General features: G+C 49.5%; 1 protein-coding gene across 8 annotated transcripts in view; it reads right to left on the bottom strand.

The window, feature by feature from the left end:
- Positions 1-1,196: 1,196 nt before the first annotated feature.
- RBM23 (RNA binding motif protein 23) overlaps positions 1,197-17,691 on the bottom strand; it is a 32,515-nt gene continuing 16,020 nt past the window's right edge. For 5 of the 8 annotated variants that reach the window (XM_058180011.1, XM_058180010.1, XM_058180012.1 and 2 more), the window contains 6 exons: positions 16,766-16,903; positions 16,047-16,112; positions 10,752-10,962; positions 4,787-4,891; positions 3,832-3,916; positions 1,197-2,116 (listed from right to left, as the gene is read on the bottom strand). In XM_058180011.1, the coding sequence (XP_058035994.1) occupies positions 2,113-2,116; positions 3,832-3,916; positions 4,787-4,891; positions 10,752-10,962; positions 16,047-16,112; positions 16,766-16,903 (609 nt within the window). In that variant the 3' untranslated portion in view covers positions 1,197-2,112. Of the gene's footprint in view, positions 2,117-3,827; positions 3,917-4,786; positions 4,892-10,751; positions 10,963-16,046; positions 16,113-16,765; positions 16,904-17,691 lie in introns of those variants that run through there. The other 3 variants (XM_058180008.1, XM_058180007.1, XM_058180009.1) reach the window with 3 other exon arrangements.

Genomic DNA, 17,691 nt, shown 5'->3' with positions numbered 1-17,691 from the left:
CGAGTTGGCCATGGCAGCTGTGTTGAATTGGCCATGTTGAGTTGGCCATGTTGAGTTGGCTGTGGTGAGTTAGCCATGGTGAGTTGTCATAAACCCCCACCCCAGGAATAGGCAACACCAAGAAAGACCGAGATGTGTAACAAGGACACGCAATTCCCCAAAACTCAACCCTTCTGAAAACAAAACGTGACTCAAACATATTAAAACATAGGAAGAACGGTTGCAGGAAGGAATTGGGTATGTCTAGTTTAAAGAAGAGGACTAGGAGGGGACATGATAGCAATATCTGCCACAACTTATTTTCCGAAGCAGGACAAGAAGCAACAGATGGAAACTAATCAAGGAGAGAAGCAACCGGGAACGAAGGAAGAATTTTTGGACAAGAGAACAATTAACCAGTGGAACAACTTGCCACTAGAAATTGTGCGTGCTCCAACACTTTTAAGAGATTGGACAACCATTTGTCTGAAATGGACTAGGGTGTACTGCTCAAGAAGGGGTTGGGCTACAAGAAAGAAATAGATGATAATGATAGATAGTTCAGGCAGATTTTGAAAATACTGACCAAATAAAAAACTACAGATTCTGTTGTGCCTCGCCCGCCCCCCTCTCCACAGCCGGGCCCCTCCCATCTCCTGCTATCTCAGCCAGAGACTGATAATGAAGACGAATGGCCTGGCATGCCTCCAGCCCCGTCCTGGCACCGTGCCCGGACAGACTGAGCAAACAAACCTCCCTCCTATAGCATGTGTGCCTGAAGCCAGCCACCTCCCCCCCCCCCCACAGCGTATGAACATGAAGCCAGTCACGAGCTAGAATTGCCGGCAGCTGGAGGGTGGAGAGATCCCTGCTTCTGGAGAATGGAGAGGCGACGTCAGCAAAAGGAAGGGAGGGGCAGGCCTGGATAAGTGCTGAGTCATGGAGCCACACCCCATGGCCTATATAAAGGATCTGCTTTTTGGCATTCCTTGAGTCAGGCAAAGTCTCATCTGGTTGCTGAAGTCACACCTTGGATTCCTGCCTGCCCTGAGAACTCTGACAGGACTTTGGCAAAGCTGCAGAGGCTTCGTGGCCACGCTTGAGACAGACTTCCCAGACCCGGCCGTCAAGAGGAGGAGTGGGACACGATAGATTCCTTTCCTTTTCCAGGAGAAACTCCTCCCCACTTAGGAAAAAAACAAAAACACAGCTGTACGCACGGTTCCATTTGGTGACTTTTTTTTATTATTCATTTATAAGCAAAAGAAAAAAAAAAAGGAAATCGAAAGAGATAAAAAGAAAAACAAAACAAAACCAAAATACACCTTTGAAAATCTGGAAAAGGGGAGGGGGGGAAGGAGAAGGAGAGAGTGGGTGGGTGGGAAAGGGGTCTCCGAAGGACTCCGAGGAACGGGTGCAGCCAGAAAAAACAGGGACACCAAGAACGGGAGACAAAGAGTCGAGAAAAATGAAGGGGGGGGGAACCCAACATCCTCCAAAGGGTTACGCAGCCTCTTTACAAATTGGGGAAGGAGGGGGGGGTAGAAAGAGAAGAGATATACACAACGTGGACCTCCCACCCACCCGCCCGCCCACTGGTCAGTGCCTCTCCCGTTTTTTTTTGTACAACGCGCCTGCTGGCCGCGAGGACCGCCCAATCCAAGAGCAGAGGGGTGGGAGAGAGAGGGAGAGAGAGAGAGAGAGAGAGGAAGGGGTCAACGGTCTTCCTCGGACCCCCCCCCCCGAAACCCACCGAAAGGAAAAGATGCTACAATTCCACTTTTTTTTAGGGGGAAGGATAATGCATCTATCTTCCAATTGTGATTTGAGGGGGGGAGAAAGAAGTGAGGGAGGGCCAGAATACAAGATCTTCCTCCCTTCCCCAGGGAAGGGAAATTCGGAATAAAATCAGAGTTCATGTTAAGAAGGGTTTTGCCCCCCCCCGACTCCCCGCCTTGTCCCCAAAGAGGGAGCGTTCCTTCAAAGTTCATCTCCCCCCCCCAGGCTTGGATCCAATTGGGGGGGGCAGGAGAGGGGGTGTCAGGTGAGGCGGTAATGGTGGCAGAGATGATCATTCCCCCTCTGAGCTCCGTGGGAGAGGGAGGGCGGGAAGGGTGGGCGGACTGGGTGGCTTTACCTGGAAAACAAGGGGAAAAAAAAGAGGTTAGCAACCGTCCTCTCCACCCTACCTTCCTTCCCTCCCCAAGGTCTTTCTCCATCTCCTCCTTTATGCCTCGGTCTCACCATTCAAGATTTCCCAGGGAAATTGGCAGGGGTAGGCTCCTGGGGATTCGGCAGGATTCGGGCAATCCTTTAGCCAAGGATCGCTAGGGCCAAATACCACCCCTGGCTGGCCCCTCCCACCCCCTCTCCCAGGAATCTCTAAGTGGCCCTTCATCATTCCAGATAAAGTGCAGGGGCTGCGCGGAGGGTCTGGGAGGGCAAAAAACGGGCCTACCGGAGATTCCGGAAGTCTTTCTGCCTCTGGGGGAAGCTGGTTTCACCCTTCTGGAGGCTCAAGGAAAGCCTACAGAGCCTGGGGAGGATGAAAAACACCCACCCAACCCCAGTGCAGGGGGTCAACTACGCCATGCCCACGCCTACCCAGCAACAGGGCAGCGAACCTACTGCTAAAGGATCTGAAGCTCACCCCTGCAAATAGGACAGAGGGTAGAAAACAAAAGGAAAACAATGATGAAAGGGAGAGTAAAGTTAGGTGGTGGGTGGGGGAGTTAGGAGGTCAAGGAACGAATCTGGGCGCCAGAGAATCTGCAAGGCCAAGTCGCTCAAGACCACTCCCGCCAACACTGACGGGGCAACTCGCTGGGATATAAAATGAGAGTAAAGCTCACTCCCTTCTAGACTGATGGTGTTACCTAGTTGGGTCATGAAAGGGCTGCGAGCTCAGAACGCAGCAAGCCACCCGACAAGGTTACCACCCGTATCCTATCTCCTTCCTTCCTGCTACCACTGATAATGTTATCTAGTTGGGCCATGAAATGTCTGCAAGAAAGCAGCCAAGCTTAGAGAGCACCAAGGACTTCACAGTCCTATCCCTCCTCTTCTAGCTCCACTCCATAAACCCAACTCCTTTCTAGACTGATGGTGTATCCTAGTTGGGTCATGAAATGTCTGCAAGAAAGCAACCAGGTTCAGAAGCACCAAGGACCCCATAGATCAGGGGTGTCAAACTTGCATCGTCACGGAGGCGTCACGTGATGTATCTGGACTTTTTCCCCCCTTCGCTAAACCGGGCGTGGGCATGGCCAGCGCATGACGCACCTGGCCTGCGGGCTGCGAGTTTGACACCCCTGCCATCCTCCTTCCTCCACTGTGCAAACCCCACTCCCTACCACCACTGATGTTCTCAGCTAGTTGGGTCACAAAACATCTACCGCAAAGATCAGGGAGTACCTGATACCCCACAGGGAGTACCAGATACCCCACAGTCATCCTACTGCTCCCTCCTCCTCCTCCTCCATTCTGCAACCCTCCCCTCCTGCTTCTAAAACTGATGATGTTACCTAGTTGGGTCCTGAAACAGCTGCAAGAAAACAATCAAACTTGGAGAGAACCAAGGATTTCACAGGCAAGTCAAGTTTTATCTGTGAATATCTAAGGGGTGTGGGGAACTTTGGGGCCCATGGATCGTCAGGCTGAGATTTTGGGGTGGACTAGAGAAGAGAAGACCTGAGTTTTCAGGTATCTGTTTGTTAAAAATCCACCTGGGGTCAACTTATAGATTTTAGTTAGGTTGTAAAAGATCTGGAAGTCAAATCTGGAGCATAATAAAGATGAAAAGGGTGTCCTTTCCTGCACACCCTCCCCCGACTTTGCTGTTTAGTGACTTACATTGTTTGGGGACTGAAGAGGCCTGAAAGCTGGAAACACTGGGAGGCCAGGGTCTGGGAAGCCAGATTCAATGCTGGGCTAAGAGCTACAGGGGTGAGAGAAAGAAAAACAAAAAGTGTTAGGAACCCACGATTAATTTCCCATGGGGAACAATAGATGCTAAATTGGGGTGATCTTTGGTGTAAAAATTCCCCAGCCAGCAAATTGCCTATTTTAAGATGGGTGGACTTCAACTCTCAGAATTCCCCAGCCAGCAAATTGCCACCATTAAGATGGGTGGACAACTCCCAGAATTCAACTTCAACTTCCCCAGCCTTGCTGGCTGGGAAATTCTGGGAGTTGAAGTCCAACCCATCTTTAAATTGCAGAGATTGGATCTGCTGGCTAAGGAATTCTGGGAACTGAAGTCCAACTCATTTTAGAGATTGGATCTGCTGGTTGGGGAATTCTGGGAGTTGAAGTCCAACCCATCTTTAAATTGCAGAGATTGGATCTGCTGGCTGGGGAATTCTGGGAGTTGAAGTCCACCCAAAGTTGCAGAGATTGGATCTGCTGGCTGAGGAATTCTGGGAACTGTAGTCCACCCATCTTAAAGTTGCAGTGATTGGATCTGCGGGCTGGAGAATTCTGCAAGTTGAAGTCCAACCCATCTTAAAATTGCAAAGATTGGATCTGCTGGCTGGGGAATTCTGGGAATTGAAGTCCAACCCATCTTTAAATTGCAGAGATTGGATCTGCTGGCTGGGGAATTCTGGGAGTTGAAGTCCAACCCATCTTTAAATTGCAGAGATTGGATCTGCTGGCTGGGGAATTCTGGGAGTTGAAGTCCAACCCATCTTAAAAGTTGCAGAGGTTGAAAAACGTTGAGCCAGGGTTGTTAGGATGCAGTCCCCTGTCCTCAGGACCACTCCCAATTGCTCCTTTCGGTACCGCCCGGATTCCCCCACCCCCTTACCTGTCAGGGCAGCTGGATTCAGTGCTCCCAAAGGTATCGCTCCATTAAGCTGCAGAGCAGCCTGGGCCGCCGCTGTGGTGGTCAATGGAATCCCAGAACCTGCTGCTTGGGGCAAAAACACAAGACAAAAGTATTTGGGGATGCCGCAATCGAGGTTGTTAAAAAGACCGCCCTCTTCCAGAGGTGAGCGTATTCCAGCTGTGACTTATGGGTATTGGTGTCGTCGTCCCCCCCGCCCTCTCCCCCACCCCCACGATATTGCCAATAACAAACGCAGAGCTTTTATGTTGGGTCATATTTGAAGACCTTTAATTGGAAGTTGTTCAGCTGTGACCATCAACTCTCCCATCTCCAGAAGCTAAGGAGTAGATGAACTACTCCTCGAAAGGTGAACCGCAGCTGGTCCTCGACTTACGACCAACTGTTTCGCAACTGTTCGGAGTCGCGACGGGGCTGAAATTGTTGTGGTCCGCCAGTAGCCTGCGGAGCTGGCAACGGAGTCGGACAGTGATGAGGCAAAGGTGAGGCCAGGGCCATCGGGAAGTGAGGTGCGGACTCCAGAGCCTCCAGAGGCTGATAGAAATTGAATAAATAATAAAATAATAATAATAGTAGTGAGGCAGAGGAACAGGAGGAGCCTGTTCCTAATGCACGCATGAGAAGAGCTGCCAGAAGGCAAGAGCAGCTCAAGCAGAGAGGACAACTTGGGAGTAGGGCCAAGAGATGATTGGCCCCTCCCATAAGGCTTAAAAGACCAGCAACTGCATTGGGCTTTGCCGGAAAACAACGCTGATAGCTTCGTCTTCTTGCATTTGTGTTGTATCAGTGTCTTCTGAACTTTTGCCAAGAAAGACCTTTGGCAGTTTGCCTAATTGGACCAAGGTTTGCGATAGGACTGAGGAATTTGTGTTGGGAGGAATTTGCTTTAATTTAGTTGAACTACGCTGGGAATGAAGTAATTCTCAGCTGTTCAAATAAAGTTTGTTTTTCCACGGACTGAGCTTCCTACTACCTACTTGGACCTGGGTCACAAAAGAAATTACAGTGATTTATGATCCGTCTTCGCGCTTACAACTGTTGTAAGCATGGGGGTCCCTGGTGTTCTCTGAGCTTGCTTCTTTTCTTGGAAGTTACATCACCCAAACGAGGTGCTAGTCACTGGCCCTGATGGTGTTACCTACTTGGGTCATGAAACGTCTGCAAGAAAACAAGCACGCTCAGAGACCCGTCATGTCAATCCCGAGTTACAGATTGTCTCCTTTTCTAGAACTGCTGTAGTGTCCACAGTTATATGATTGTGACTTGAATACTTGTGTTCTGACCCTGCTCCCAAACACGACCAGAACACTCTTTTTAACTAAATATTCCCTTTATTAGGAGCGCCAGCAACCCCAGCAGTCTCTCTCTCTCTCACACACACAGCAGCTGTGGAAAGCAAAGCTTGCTCCCTTTTCCTCCAACACACCAGGAGTCTGTCTCTCTCGCTCTCCACACTCGTAGTGGCTTTTCCATCCTGAGGACCAGCCCATAGAGTTCCGCTGCTCTCCTCTCCTCTCCTTTGCCTTCTGTGCATTCGCACGTCAGGCATGGGATCCAGCTGTCCTTCCTCTTCCTCGTCAGCCACCTCCAGACCTGGGGGCTGCTGACTCTCCATCTGGGGGCTGATTGACGGCCCAGGTTCCGCCTCCGTCTCTTATCTCTGATAGCTCCATTCCCTCTTCCCCCTCGGAGCTCTCCGATTGCCTTGATGCTGGCCCGCACTCTGCCTCCTCATCTGATTCGGCTGCCGGAGGGACCGGCGGCCGACAAGCCGCCCCAGCTCGGCAACCAGCACGTACTGCAACAGCTGCAGTGTTGCCATTTGCGACCTTCCCTGCTTGTTTCTGACAATAATGGGCAAAGCTGGATTCCCTTAATGACCGCGACAAAAGAAGCTATAAAAATCTGGTACAGTCATGAGCCAACTCTCTTTGAACGATTGCGTTGCTTAGCAATGAAAAGTTCCAGGGTGAACTGAGGTTGTAAGTCAAGGACTACCTCTAGATAACTAAGCTCTTTTTTTCTTCTTCTTCTTCTGTTTCCAGGTAACGCACATTTGTCTTCTCTGCAAACCCGAGCAGGAATCGTGACAGTCTGACAATTTCCCGGGAGCCAACGCAATATTATTCATTGGGAACGCAATATATGGGATTCATCCGATTCAAAAAATAAAACTCCTACAGAACCTAACCGAGCAAGGTTAGGCTGAGGAAATCTTTTTAAGCATTTCCCACCAATTTCTTTTCCTCCCAACTTGCCAACTTTATAGGATCGCTCGCTCTTAAAAATCAATCTTTCTTAAGACAGGAGAACGATGGGTTAAGAGAGGAAGTGTTCTGACCTGGGCTTCCTAAGAGCATGAAGCAGGCTCCTTGTCCCGACAAAAAATCATTTTTATTAAGTTACTGTGAATTCCTCTCATTCGCATCCAGCAAAGTCTTTCAAGGGAGAATTTACAGTCACAGATCTTGGAGAGCTGCCAGGCCGGTATCTTCAAAACTTGGCAAGAAGTCTTGGAGAGTCACGAACCACTTAAGTGAAGTAATTGTCTCCTGCAAACTCCACTCCCCTTTCGTTCCTCTTTTATTCCCTCTGGGAGGGGCCATTCATTGTCCACCTGTGGCTTTACTCCTGAGTCGACCCTTGTTCTTTAGCTGTTCCCTTCGTCTGGCAACTCTGCGCATGCGCACACTGGGAACAGGCTCTAGCTGTTTGTCTGCCTCACTGATGTCTGACTCCGAAGGCAGCTGATAACTGTCAGATGCCCTGGCCCTCTTTCTGCCTCCAATGCAGAGCCCTCATTAGAGCCTTCCCCAGATTCCAGGACTGGCCCATGTTCCTCCCCAACCTCCTCACTGTCCGAATCTGCTGCCAGCTCCATTGGCCACTGGCGATCCACAAGAGGAAATGCCGCTGGACAAAGGCACAGGTGAAAAGACCAAGAGAAAAATCAAAGCTAGCCAGCTCTAATTTACCGTTATTTTTCAGTGTATAGGACGCACCTCCCCCCCCCCCAAAAGTGGGTGGAAATGTTGATGCGTCTTATACACCGAATATAGCCATTTTTGACCTCCTGAAGCCCCACCCTGCTTGTTCCATTTTTGCGAAAAACAGGCCTGTTTTTCCCAAAAGCGGGCTTGTTTTTGCCCTCCCCCAGCCCCCAGGAGCACTCTGCAGGCCTCCCGAACCCTCAGTGCACCTCATTTTTTGCAAACAGGCGCGCAGAGGGCTTGGGAAGCCTGCAGAGTGCTCCTGGGGGCTGGGGGAGGGCAAAAGTTTTTTCCCCCCTTACTTACCTCTTCAAAATATTGGTGCGTCTTATATACCAGTGTGTCTTATAGTCCGAAAAATACAGTATGTGACTGATGTTCAACTTGTATCTTAACGTATCCAGGTTGTCCTCAACCTATGACCACAATTGAGCCCAACATTTCTGCTGCTAAGCGAGACAGCCTTTAAGTGAGTTTTGCCCCATTTTATCACCTTTTGGCTGCATTTGCTAAGCAAATCACTGCAGTTGTTAAGTCAATCACCCGGTTGTTAAGCGAAGCTGGCTTTGCTCGTCAGGAGGTCGCAAAAGATGGTCACATGGCACCCACCCTCTGGGACTCTGTGGCCATCATCCTTATGGACCAGCTGTCGAGCATCCGAATATAAATCATGTGACTGTGGGGAGGCAGCAACGGTCGTTAAGTGTGAAAAACGGTCATAAGTCCCTTTGTTCAGCGCAGTTGTAACTGTGAACGGTCTGGCTTTCTACAAAGGAAGCACTGATACAGCCAAATGTTGCTAACTTGGAAAAAATTGTATCCTATAAAGACATGTTAAACAAGAAAGGGGAGCTTTAAACCAGACAGGAACTATAAAACCAAGGGATGGATTTAGCTTGGTGGCCACACTTGCAAATACGATCGAGAGACGAGAAAGATGCGAAAACATGGGGTTTCTATAAAGAACCAACAACACTCGATCAGATGTTATTAGGGACAGATGAAGGACTGATAAGAAAATTATACAATTACCTATTTAGTTTTAAAATGGAAGGTGAACAAGTAAAAGAAACAATGATAGTATGGGCAAAAAACTTTGGCTATACTATAGAATTAGATTAATGGCAAAAGCTTTGGGATAGAAATTATAAACTGACAATGGCTGCTGCGTATAAGAAAAATCTTTATAAAATGTTTTACAGCTGGCCTTTGCCAGCAGCAAGATTAACAAAAATGTTTAACTACATGTCCGCCAAATGTTGGACACGCAATTAGACTCCAGGTACTTATTGTCACGTGTGGTGGCCGTGTGTGAAAGCAAGAACAACACTGGGAGAAAATACATGCATGGTTGGAAAAGATGATTAATCTTAACCCTAACCTTGACTATCACTAAGTGTTGTATCTTTTTATTCTTGATGAACGTATTTTATTCTCTTTATGTACAGAGACCATATACACCAAAGACAAATTCCTTGTGTGTCCAATCACACTTGGCCAATAAAGAATTCCATTCCATTCCATTCCATATTTTCTGTTCTGTTCTATTCTATTCTATTCCAATTCTGATTTATATTCTATTCGATTCTAATTCTGAATTCTATTCTGATTTCTATTTTATTCTGAATTCTATCCTATTCTAAATTCTATTCTATTTGATTTGAATTCTGAATTCTCTTATCTTCCCTTCCCTTCTATTATTTCTCTATTCTATTCTATTCTATTCTATTCTATTCTATTCTATTCTATTCTATTCTATTCTATTCTGTCGTGTCCCACTCCTCCGCTGACGGCCGGGTCAGGGAAATCCGAATCAGGCTTGCCTCTGCAGCTCTGCCCAAAGTCCTAGCAAAGTCCTCAGAGCAGGCAGGAGACCAGTAAGTGACTTCAGCAAGATAAGTTTGACTTTTGCCTGACTCAGAGACTGCCAGAAAGTAGATCCTTTATATAGGCCATGGGGTGTGGCTCCATGACTCAGCACTCATTAAGGCCTGCCCCTCCCTTCCTTCTGTTGCCTCCGCCTATCCAATCTTCTGATGCGAGGATCACTCCAATCAGCTGTTGGTAATAAACCCTCCTCAGGCTCACATGCTGTGGAGGAGGGGGAGGGGTCTAGCTGCTCCGTTTGCCTGGGCATGGAGTCAGGGCTGGGGCAGGGAGGTGCTCCTTCTTCTGCAGTTTGTCTGGGCATGGAGCCAGGACTGGGGCCAGGAGGCATACATTCCTCCGTGTTCGGGAGCAGATAAGAAGGCCCCGGCTGCTCTGAGGGCGGGCAAGACACAACACTATTCTATTCTATTCTATTCTATTCTATTCTATTCTATTCTATTCTATTCTATTCTATTCCTAATTTTATTCTATTCTTATTCCTATTCTATTCTATTCTGAATTCTATTCTATTCCATTCCAATTCTGAGTTCTATTCTGAATTCTGATTTCTATTCTATTCTAAATTCTGAATTCTATTCTATTCTATTCTAAATTCTATTCTATTTGATTTGAATTCTGAATTCTCTTCCCTTCCCTTCCCATCCCATTATTTCTCCATTCCATTCCATTCTATTCCTCTTTCTCTTCTCTTCTTTCTCTTCTCTTCTTATTCCTATTCTATTCTAAATTAGCATGAAAATTTAAAGCCAGAAATACTTTTGTTAGGTATATTACCAGAAAACTATGACAAAGGGACTTAATGCTACTTGTATTGACAAGCAGCGAGAATTGTATTTGCACAATATTGGAAAAATGAGAACACCGCATCAGATGAAAATATAATTCAGGAAAAAACAACCACCTCTGAATGGTCACCACACGAACCATTCATAAGTCGAGGACTCTGTGATCCCGTGAGGAATTACTCCCTAGCTACTGGGCCTTTCCAAACGTATAACGTAACAGAATCCATTCCCCACTTCCAAATTTCTACCAGGGAGCCTCACCTTCGGCCAGCTTTGCCATCAGCTGCAACTGGGAGCCGGTGGTCCCCAAGCTCAGAGCTGACCGGTCGGGTTCATCAGCCCCATCGGGAAAAGTGATGTCGGTGGTGCCATCCAGTCGTTCGGTGACTTGTCCCACCCGCATGGGCCGGCCGGCCAGCTCGAAACCGTTCAGCTGTTCCAGGGCACGGCGGGCACATTCTGCTTCTGCGAACTGGAGAAAAGGGCATGAGGGCAGGGTTGCAATATTTGAGATGCCACAAAGAAAAGGGGGGGAGGAGGCTAAGAGGCAGGACGAGAAGCAACGGATGGAAACGGACCAAGGAGAGACACAAACGTATAACGAAGGAGAGAAATTTCCTAACGGTGAGAACCGTTAACCAGCGGAACGACCTGCCACCAGAGGTTGTTAAGTGCTCCATCGCTGGAAGTTTTTAAGCTTTAAGATTGGATAGTCACTTGTCTGTAATGGGCTGAGGGCAGGGGTGTCAAATTCAATTTCATTGAGGGCAGCATCAGGGCTGTGGTTGACTTTGGCGGGGTGTGCATGTGTGTGGCTGACTAGGTGGGCGTGGCCAGCTTGACGCGACTCCCCAAACTGCTGGAATGTTTCCTCTTCGCGTTGGGTAGACTGGGCTGAGGCGACACGGGCTGGCCCCTTACATGTTTGTTGGGGTCCGTCAGCAGCCTACGGAGCTGGCAACCGAGTCGGACAGCAAGGAGGCCGAGATGGAGCCAGAGCCATCGGGAAGTGAGGTGCGGACTCCGGAGCCTCCAGAGGCTGACAGTAGTGAGGCAGAGGAACAGGAGGAGCCTGTTCCTAATGCATGCATGAGAAGAGCTGCCAGAAGGCAAGAGCAGCTCAAGCAGAGAGGACGACTGAGGAGTAAGGCCAAGAGATGATTGGCCCCTCCCATAAGGCTTAAAACAGACCAGCAACGGCATTTGGGTTTTGCCGGAAAACAACATTGGTAGCTGCGTCTTCTGCTTCGTCTACATCTTGCCTTTATTTTTGTGACTTCTGAACGTTTGCCAAGAAAGGCCTTTGGCAGTTTGCCTAATTGGACCAAGGTTTGCGATAGGACTGAGGAATTTGTGTTGGGAGGAATTTGTTTTAATTTGAGTTGAACGACGCTGGGAATGAAGTAATTCTCAGCTGTTCAAATAAAGTTTGCTTGTTTTTTCACAGACTGAGTTTCCTACTACCTGCTGGGGCCTGGGTCACAACTATTTTCAAGGACGGCTCCATGGGCTGGATCTGAACACATCACAGGCTGGATCCAGCCCGCGGGCCTTATGTTTGACACCCTGGTCTAGGGTGTTGTGGTCCGCCAGCAGCCTGCTGAGTTGGCAACGGACAGCAACGAGGCTGAGGAAGAACACAGGCGAGTCCTGGAGGCTGGGGAAGGCACAGATGAAGGCTCTGCGTCGGAGGCTGAGGTGGGGCCAGGGCCATCTGGGAGTGAGGTGCGGACTCCGGAGCCTCCAGAAGCTGACAGTAGTGAGGCAGAGGAACAGAAGGAGCCTGTTCCTAATGCATGCATGAGAAGAGCTGCCAGAAGGTATGAGCACCTGAAGCAAAGAGAACGACTCGGGAGTAAGGCCAGGAGATGATTGGCCCCTCCCATAAGGCTTAAACAGCTCTTGGGCTCTTTGCCAGAAAACAACATTGATAGCCTTGTCTTGCTGCATTTATTTCTTGTCGGCTTTTTCTGCTTTGAACTTTTGCCAAGAAAAGCCTTTGGCAGTTTGCCTAATTAGACCAAGGCTGGCGATAAGACTGAAGAATTGTGTTAGGAAGAATTTGCTTTGATTTAACTTGGATTTAGTTAAATTCTCAGCTGTTCTAATGAAGTTTATTGGTTTTTGAACTGACCTGAGTTACTACTACCTACTTGGGTCTGGGTCACAACATAGGGTCTCCTGCTTCAGCAGGAAGTTGGACTAGAAGACCTCCAAGGTCCCTTCCAACTCTTGTCATTCTGTTACTCTTTTTCAAGAATACAGGAACTAGACACTAGACACTAAAGAGAAAGACCAGGGGGGACATGATAGCAGTCTTCCAATATCTCCGGGGCTGCCACAAAGAAGAGGGAGTCAAGCTATTCTCCAAAGCATCTGAGGGCAGGACAAGAAGCAACGGATGGAAACTAATCAAGGAGAGAAGCTACTTAGAAGGAAGGAGAAATTTCCTGACAATCAGTGGGATGACTTGCTTGCTTTCAGAAGCTGCGGGTGCTCCCAACACTGGAGGTTTTTAAGAAGAGGTTGGACAGCCATTTGTTTGGAATGGTATATGGCTGAGATGGCGAACCTATGGTATGCGTGCCACGTGTGAGCTCAGCTCCGGCCAGCTGATTTTCGGGCCTTCTGGGCCCACCAGAAATAGGCAAACAGGCTGTTTCCTGCCTCCGGAGGGACTCGGTGGGTGGTGGGGAAGGCCCGTTTTTCTCTCTCACCTGGCTCCAGAGCTTCTCTAGGAGTCGGGGGGGTGTGTGAAAACAGCCTCCAACCGCCCCCCCGCCCCCCTGCGGAGGTCAAAAACGGCCCGTTTGCCAACTTCTGGGTCCCACCGGAAGTGTTGTGTCTTGCCCGCTCTCACCGCAGCCGGGGCCTTCTTATCTGCTTCCGAACGCTGAGGAATGTCCTAGTATGCCTCCCAGCCCCAGCCCTGGCTCCATGCCCAGACAGGCTGAGGAGGAGGAAGCACCTCCCGGCCCCAGCCCTGGCTCCATGCCCAGGCAAACGGAGCAACTAGACCTCCTCCCCCTCCTCCACAGCATGTGAGCCTGAGGGAGGTCAATTACCAACAGCTGCCGACTGGAGTGACATTCGCTTCAGAAGAATTGATAGGCGGCGGCGGCGTCAGAAGGAAGGGAGGGGCAGGCCTGGATAAGTGCTGAGTCATGGAGCCACACCCCATGGCCTATATAAAGGACCTGCTTTCTGGCATCCTCTGAGTCAGGCAAAGTCGAACATATCTTGCTGAAGTCACTTTCTGGTCTCCTGCCTGCCTTGAGAACTTTGCTAGGACTTTGGCAGAGCTGCAGAGGCACGCCTGATTCGGATTTCCCTGACCCGGCCATCAGCGGAGGAGTGGGACACGACAGGAAGTTGGTAAATGGACAGTTTCTGGGGAAGCCATTTTTCGCCTCCCTAGATTCCTAGAAAGGCTCTGGAGCCAGGTGAGAGAGAAAAACGGGCCTACCGGAACATTGCATGCCAGGAATGGGGAGAGCGGGGGGGGGGGGAGGAATCCGTGCTCGTGTATGCGGGACACATAGAATTATGGGTGTGGGCACACATTCGTACGACCCCCCCACCCTTCCTGGCACGCGATGGCAAAAAGGGTAGATGGTATAGGGCAGTGGTTCCCAACCTTTTCTTGTTTGAGGCACAACCTTTTCTTGTTTGAGGCACCCTTGGAAAGCCTTTCAAAAGTTCCCGGCACCCTTATAAGGAAATAGATATTTAAAATCTCCGTAGCTCAAAAGTTCCCGGCACCCTCAAAAGATCTCACGGCACCCCTTAGTGCCGCGGCACACTGGTTGGGAACCACTGGTATAGGGTCTCCTGCCTGAGCAGGGGGTTGGACTAGAAGACCTCTAAGGTCCCTTCCAACTCTGTTATTCTGTTAAGTTGTGGATGCATGTATCTTAGCAAAGAATATTATTATTCTGGCTGCTGGGGTCCAGGAGAAAGGCCTTCTCTGCTGTTGCTTCCGCCCTCTAGAACATCTTGTCTCTCTCCACCCATGTGAGGTTGGCCCCAAATCCTATCTTTTTGTAAGGACCTAAAGACGATCAAAAGGTCAGCAGTTCAGCGGTTCGAATCCCTAGTGCTGCCGCGTAACGGGGTGAGCTCCCGTTCCTTGTCTCAGCTCCTGCCAACCTAGCAGTTCAAAAGCCTGTAAAAAAATGCAAGTAGAAAAAATAGGGACCACCTTTGGTGGGAAGGGAACAGCGTTCCGTGCACCTTTGGCCTTGAGTCATGCCGGCCACATGACCATGGAGACGTCTTCAGACAGTGCCTGACTCTGGCTTTGAAACGGAGATGAGCACTGCCCCCTAGAGTCAGGAACGACTAGTACATATATGTGAGGGGAACCTTTACCTTTAAAGACCTTTGGGGCCCCAGTGGAGGCGCAATGAAGGTGGTTGATGGAGTAATAACAGATCCCCACCACCACTCTGTCCTCCTCCTCCCCATGCGCCCTTAGGTTTGGATGTTTGATTTTAACTTTTGATGGTTTTAACTGTGTATGTAAGCTGCCCAATAAGGTTGAGAACCAAAGAATTGAGGCCTTTGAACTCTGGTGCTGGAGAAGACTCCTGCGAGTCCCTTGGACTGCACGGCGATCCAACCGGTCAGTCCTAGAGGAGATCAACCCTGATTGCTCTTTAGAAGGCCAGATCCTGAAGATGAAACTGAAATACTTTGGCCACCTAAGGAGAAGGAAAGACTCCCTGGAGAAGAGCCTGACGCTGGGAAAGGTTGAGGGCAAAAGAAGAAGGAGACGGCAAGAGAATGAGGCGGCTGGATGGAGTTACCGAAGCAGTCGGCATGAGCGGAAACGGACTCCAGAGGATGGTAGAGGACAGGAAGGCCTGGAGGAACATGGTCCATGGGTCGGACACGACTTCACAACTAACAACAACAACAAAGTAAGCCGCCCAGGATTATCCTATGGCAGTGATGGCTAACCTTTTTGCCATTGTGTGCCAGGAGCGGGGTAGGTGGGTTGCATACGCTCCCCCGCGCTCCCCACACTCCCTCGCTCCCGGCACACGATGGCACGGTAGGCCTGTTTTTTGGTCTCCCCAGCCTCCAGAGCCTTTCTAGGAGTCTGGGGAGAGTGAAAACAGCCTTCCCCACTCCCTCGGAGGCTGTCCGGAGGCCAAAAACGTCCCGTTTGCCATCTTCTGGTCCCACTCGGAGGAGCTCCAGACGGGTAGGGGAAGGCCGTTTTCACCCTCCCCAAACTCCTAGAAAGGCTCTAGACTGGGGAGAGAGAAAAAGGGACCTTACCCATCCCACCCCTCCAAGGTTCTCTGGGGGCAGGAAACCGCCTGTTTCCCCTACTTCTGGTGGGCCAAGAAGGCCCGAAAATTAGCTAGAGCTGAGCTCGCGTGCCCACAGCTACGGCTGTGTGCGCCACTTGTGGCACACGTGCCATAGGTTCACCGTCACAGTCCTATGGCAAGGTGGGCGGCTGATAAATTTTCGAAACAATAATAACTAAATAAGGTTAGCAGTCTATGCGCTGCCTCGCTGGGGAGAAAAATCCACCCAACTTACGGTGATGAAGCCGTAGCCTTTGGACTGTCCGGTATCCTGGTCCCGCATGAGGACGATGCTGTCAATCTATGGAGGAGAGAGAGAAAGTGCACACACACACCCCCGTTAGAAAGCCAAGGACATCCCCCCCACCCTTTCTGAGGATCCACACCACTCGCCACTCCTGTTGTGTCTCGCCCGCTTTCACCGCAGCCGGGGCCTTCTTATCTGCTTCCGAAACGCTGAGGAATGTCCTAGTATGCCTCCCGGCCCCAGCCCTGGCTCCATGCCCAGACAGGCTGAGGAGGAAGAAGCGCCTCCAGCCCCCAGCTCTGGCTCCATGCCCAGGCAAACGGAGCAACTAGACCCCTCCCCCTCCTCCACAGCATGTGAGCCTGAGGGAGGTCAATTGCCAACAGCTGCAGACTGGAGTGACCCTCGCTTCAGAAGAATTGATAGGCGGCGGCGACAGAAGGAAGGGAGGGGCAGGCCTGGATAAGTGCTGAGTCATGGAGCCACACCCCATGGCCTATATAAAGGATCTGCTTTCTGGCATTCTCTGAGTCAGGCAAAGTCTAACATATTTTGCTGAAGTCACTTTCTGGTCTCCTGCCTGCCTTGAGAACTTTGCTAGGACTTTGGCAAAGCTGCAGAGGCACGCCTGATTCAGATTTCCCTGACCCGGTCATCAGCGGAGGAGTGGGACACGACAACTCCCTTCTCTGTCCCTCCCACCTTACCTTGCCAAACGGCTCGAAGATCCCGCGCAGCATCTCTTTGGTGATGTTGCAATGAAGAGAACCGACGTAGAGCCTCATGGGGCCCCCACTGCCTTTCTGAAGGTTGTTGGCCATGGCGGCCAGCCTGTTCTTTTCCGCCTAAGGCCACAGATTGGAGAAGGGAGAGGCGTCAAAAAGCCAGAAATATTCAGTCTGCTCTTTCTCCTGAATTGCTAATGACTGTAACTTTGTTGCTGGCAATCCTTATGATTTATATTGATATATTGACCATCATTTGTGTTGTAAATGTTGTACCTTGATGAAGGTATCTTTTCTTTTATGTACACTGCAAACATATGCACCAAGACAAATTCCTTGTGTGTCCAATCACACTTGGCCAATAAAAAATTCTATTCTATTCTATTCTATTCTATTCTATTCTATTCTATTCTATTCTATTCTATTCTATTCTATTCTATTCTATTCTAATGTTAATCTTAATACAATCTGGGGAGTATTTTATCAATGGTTGGGGAATAAAAAAAGGAGTTTGGAAATGAAGGAGGCTAAAGAATAACTAGAAAATATATTAAAACGGAGATATAAATAAGATGAAAATTGTTCGTATATGTATCATGGGAATAATGTGGTTTTAATGTTAATGTAACGGGACACGGCGGCTCAGTGGCTAGGAAGCTGAGCTTGTCGAAAGGTCAGCGGTTCGAATCCCTAGTGCCGCCGTGTAACGGGGGCGAGCTCCCGTTCCTTGTCCCAGCTTCTGCCAACCTAGCAGTTCCAAAGCACGTAAAAAAATGCAAGTAGAAAAATAGGGATCACCTTTGGTGAGAAGGGAACAGCGTTCCGTGCGCCTTTGGCGTTGAGTCATGCTGGCCACATGACCACGGAGATGTCTTCGGACAGTGCCTGACTCTGGCTTTGAAACAGAA

The sequence above is a fragment of the Ahaetulla prasina genome, chromosome 4 (genome assembly GCF_028640845.1).
Source record: "Ahaetulla prasina isolate Xishuangbanna chromosome 4, ASM2864084v1, whole genome shotgun sequence".
Taxonomy (NCBI): Eukaryota; Metazoa; Chordata; class Lepidosauria; order Squamata; family Colubridae; genus Ahaetulla; species Ahaetulla prasina.
This window is presented reverse-complemented; position numbering and strand designations above follow the sequence as displayed.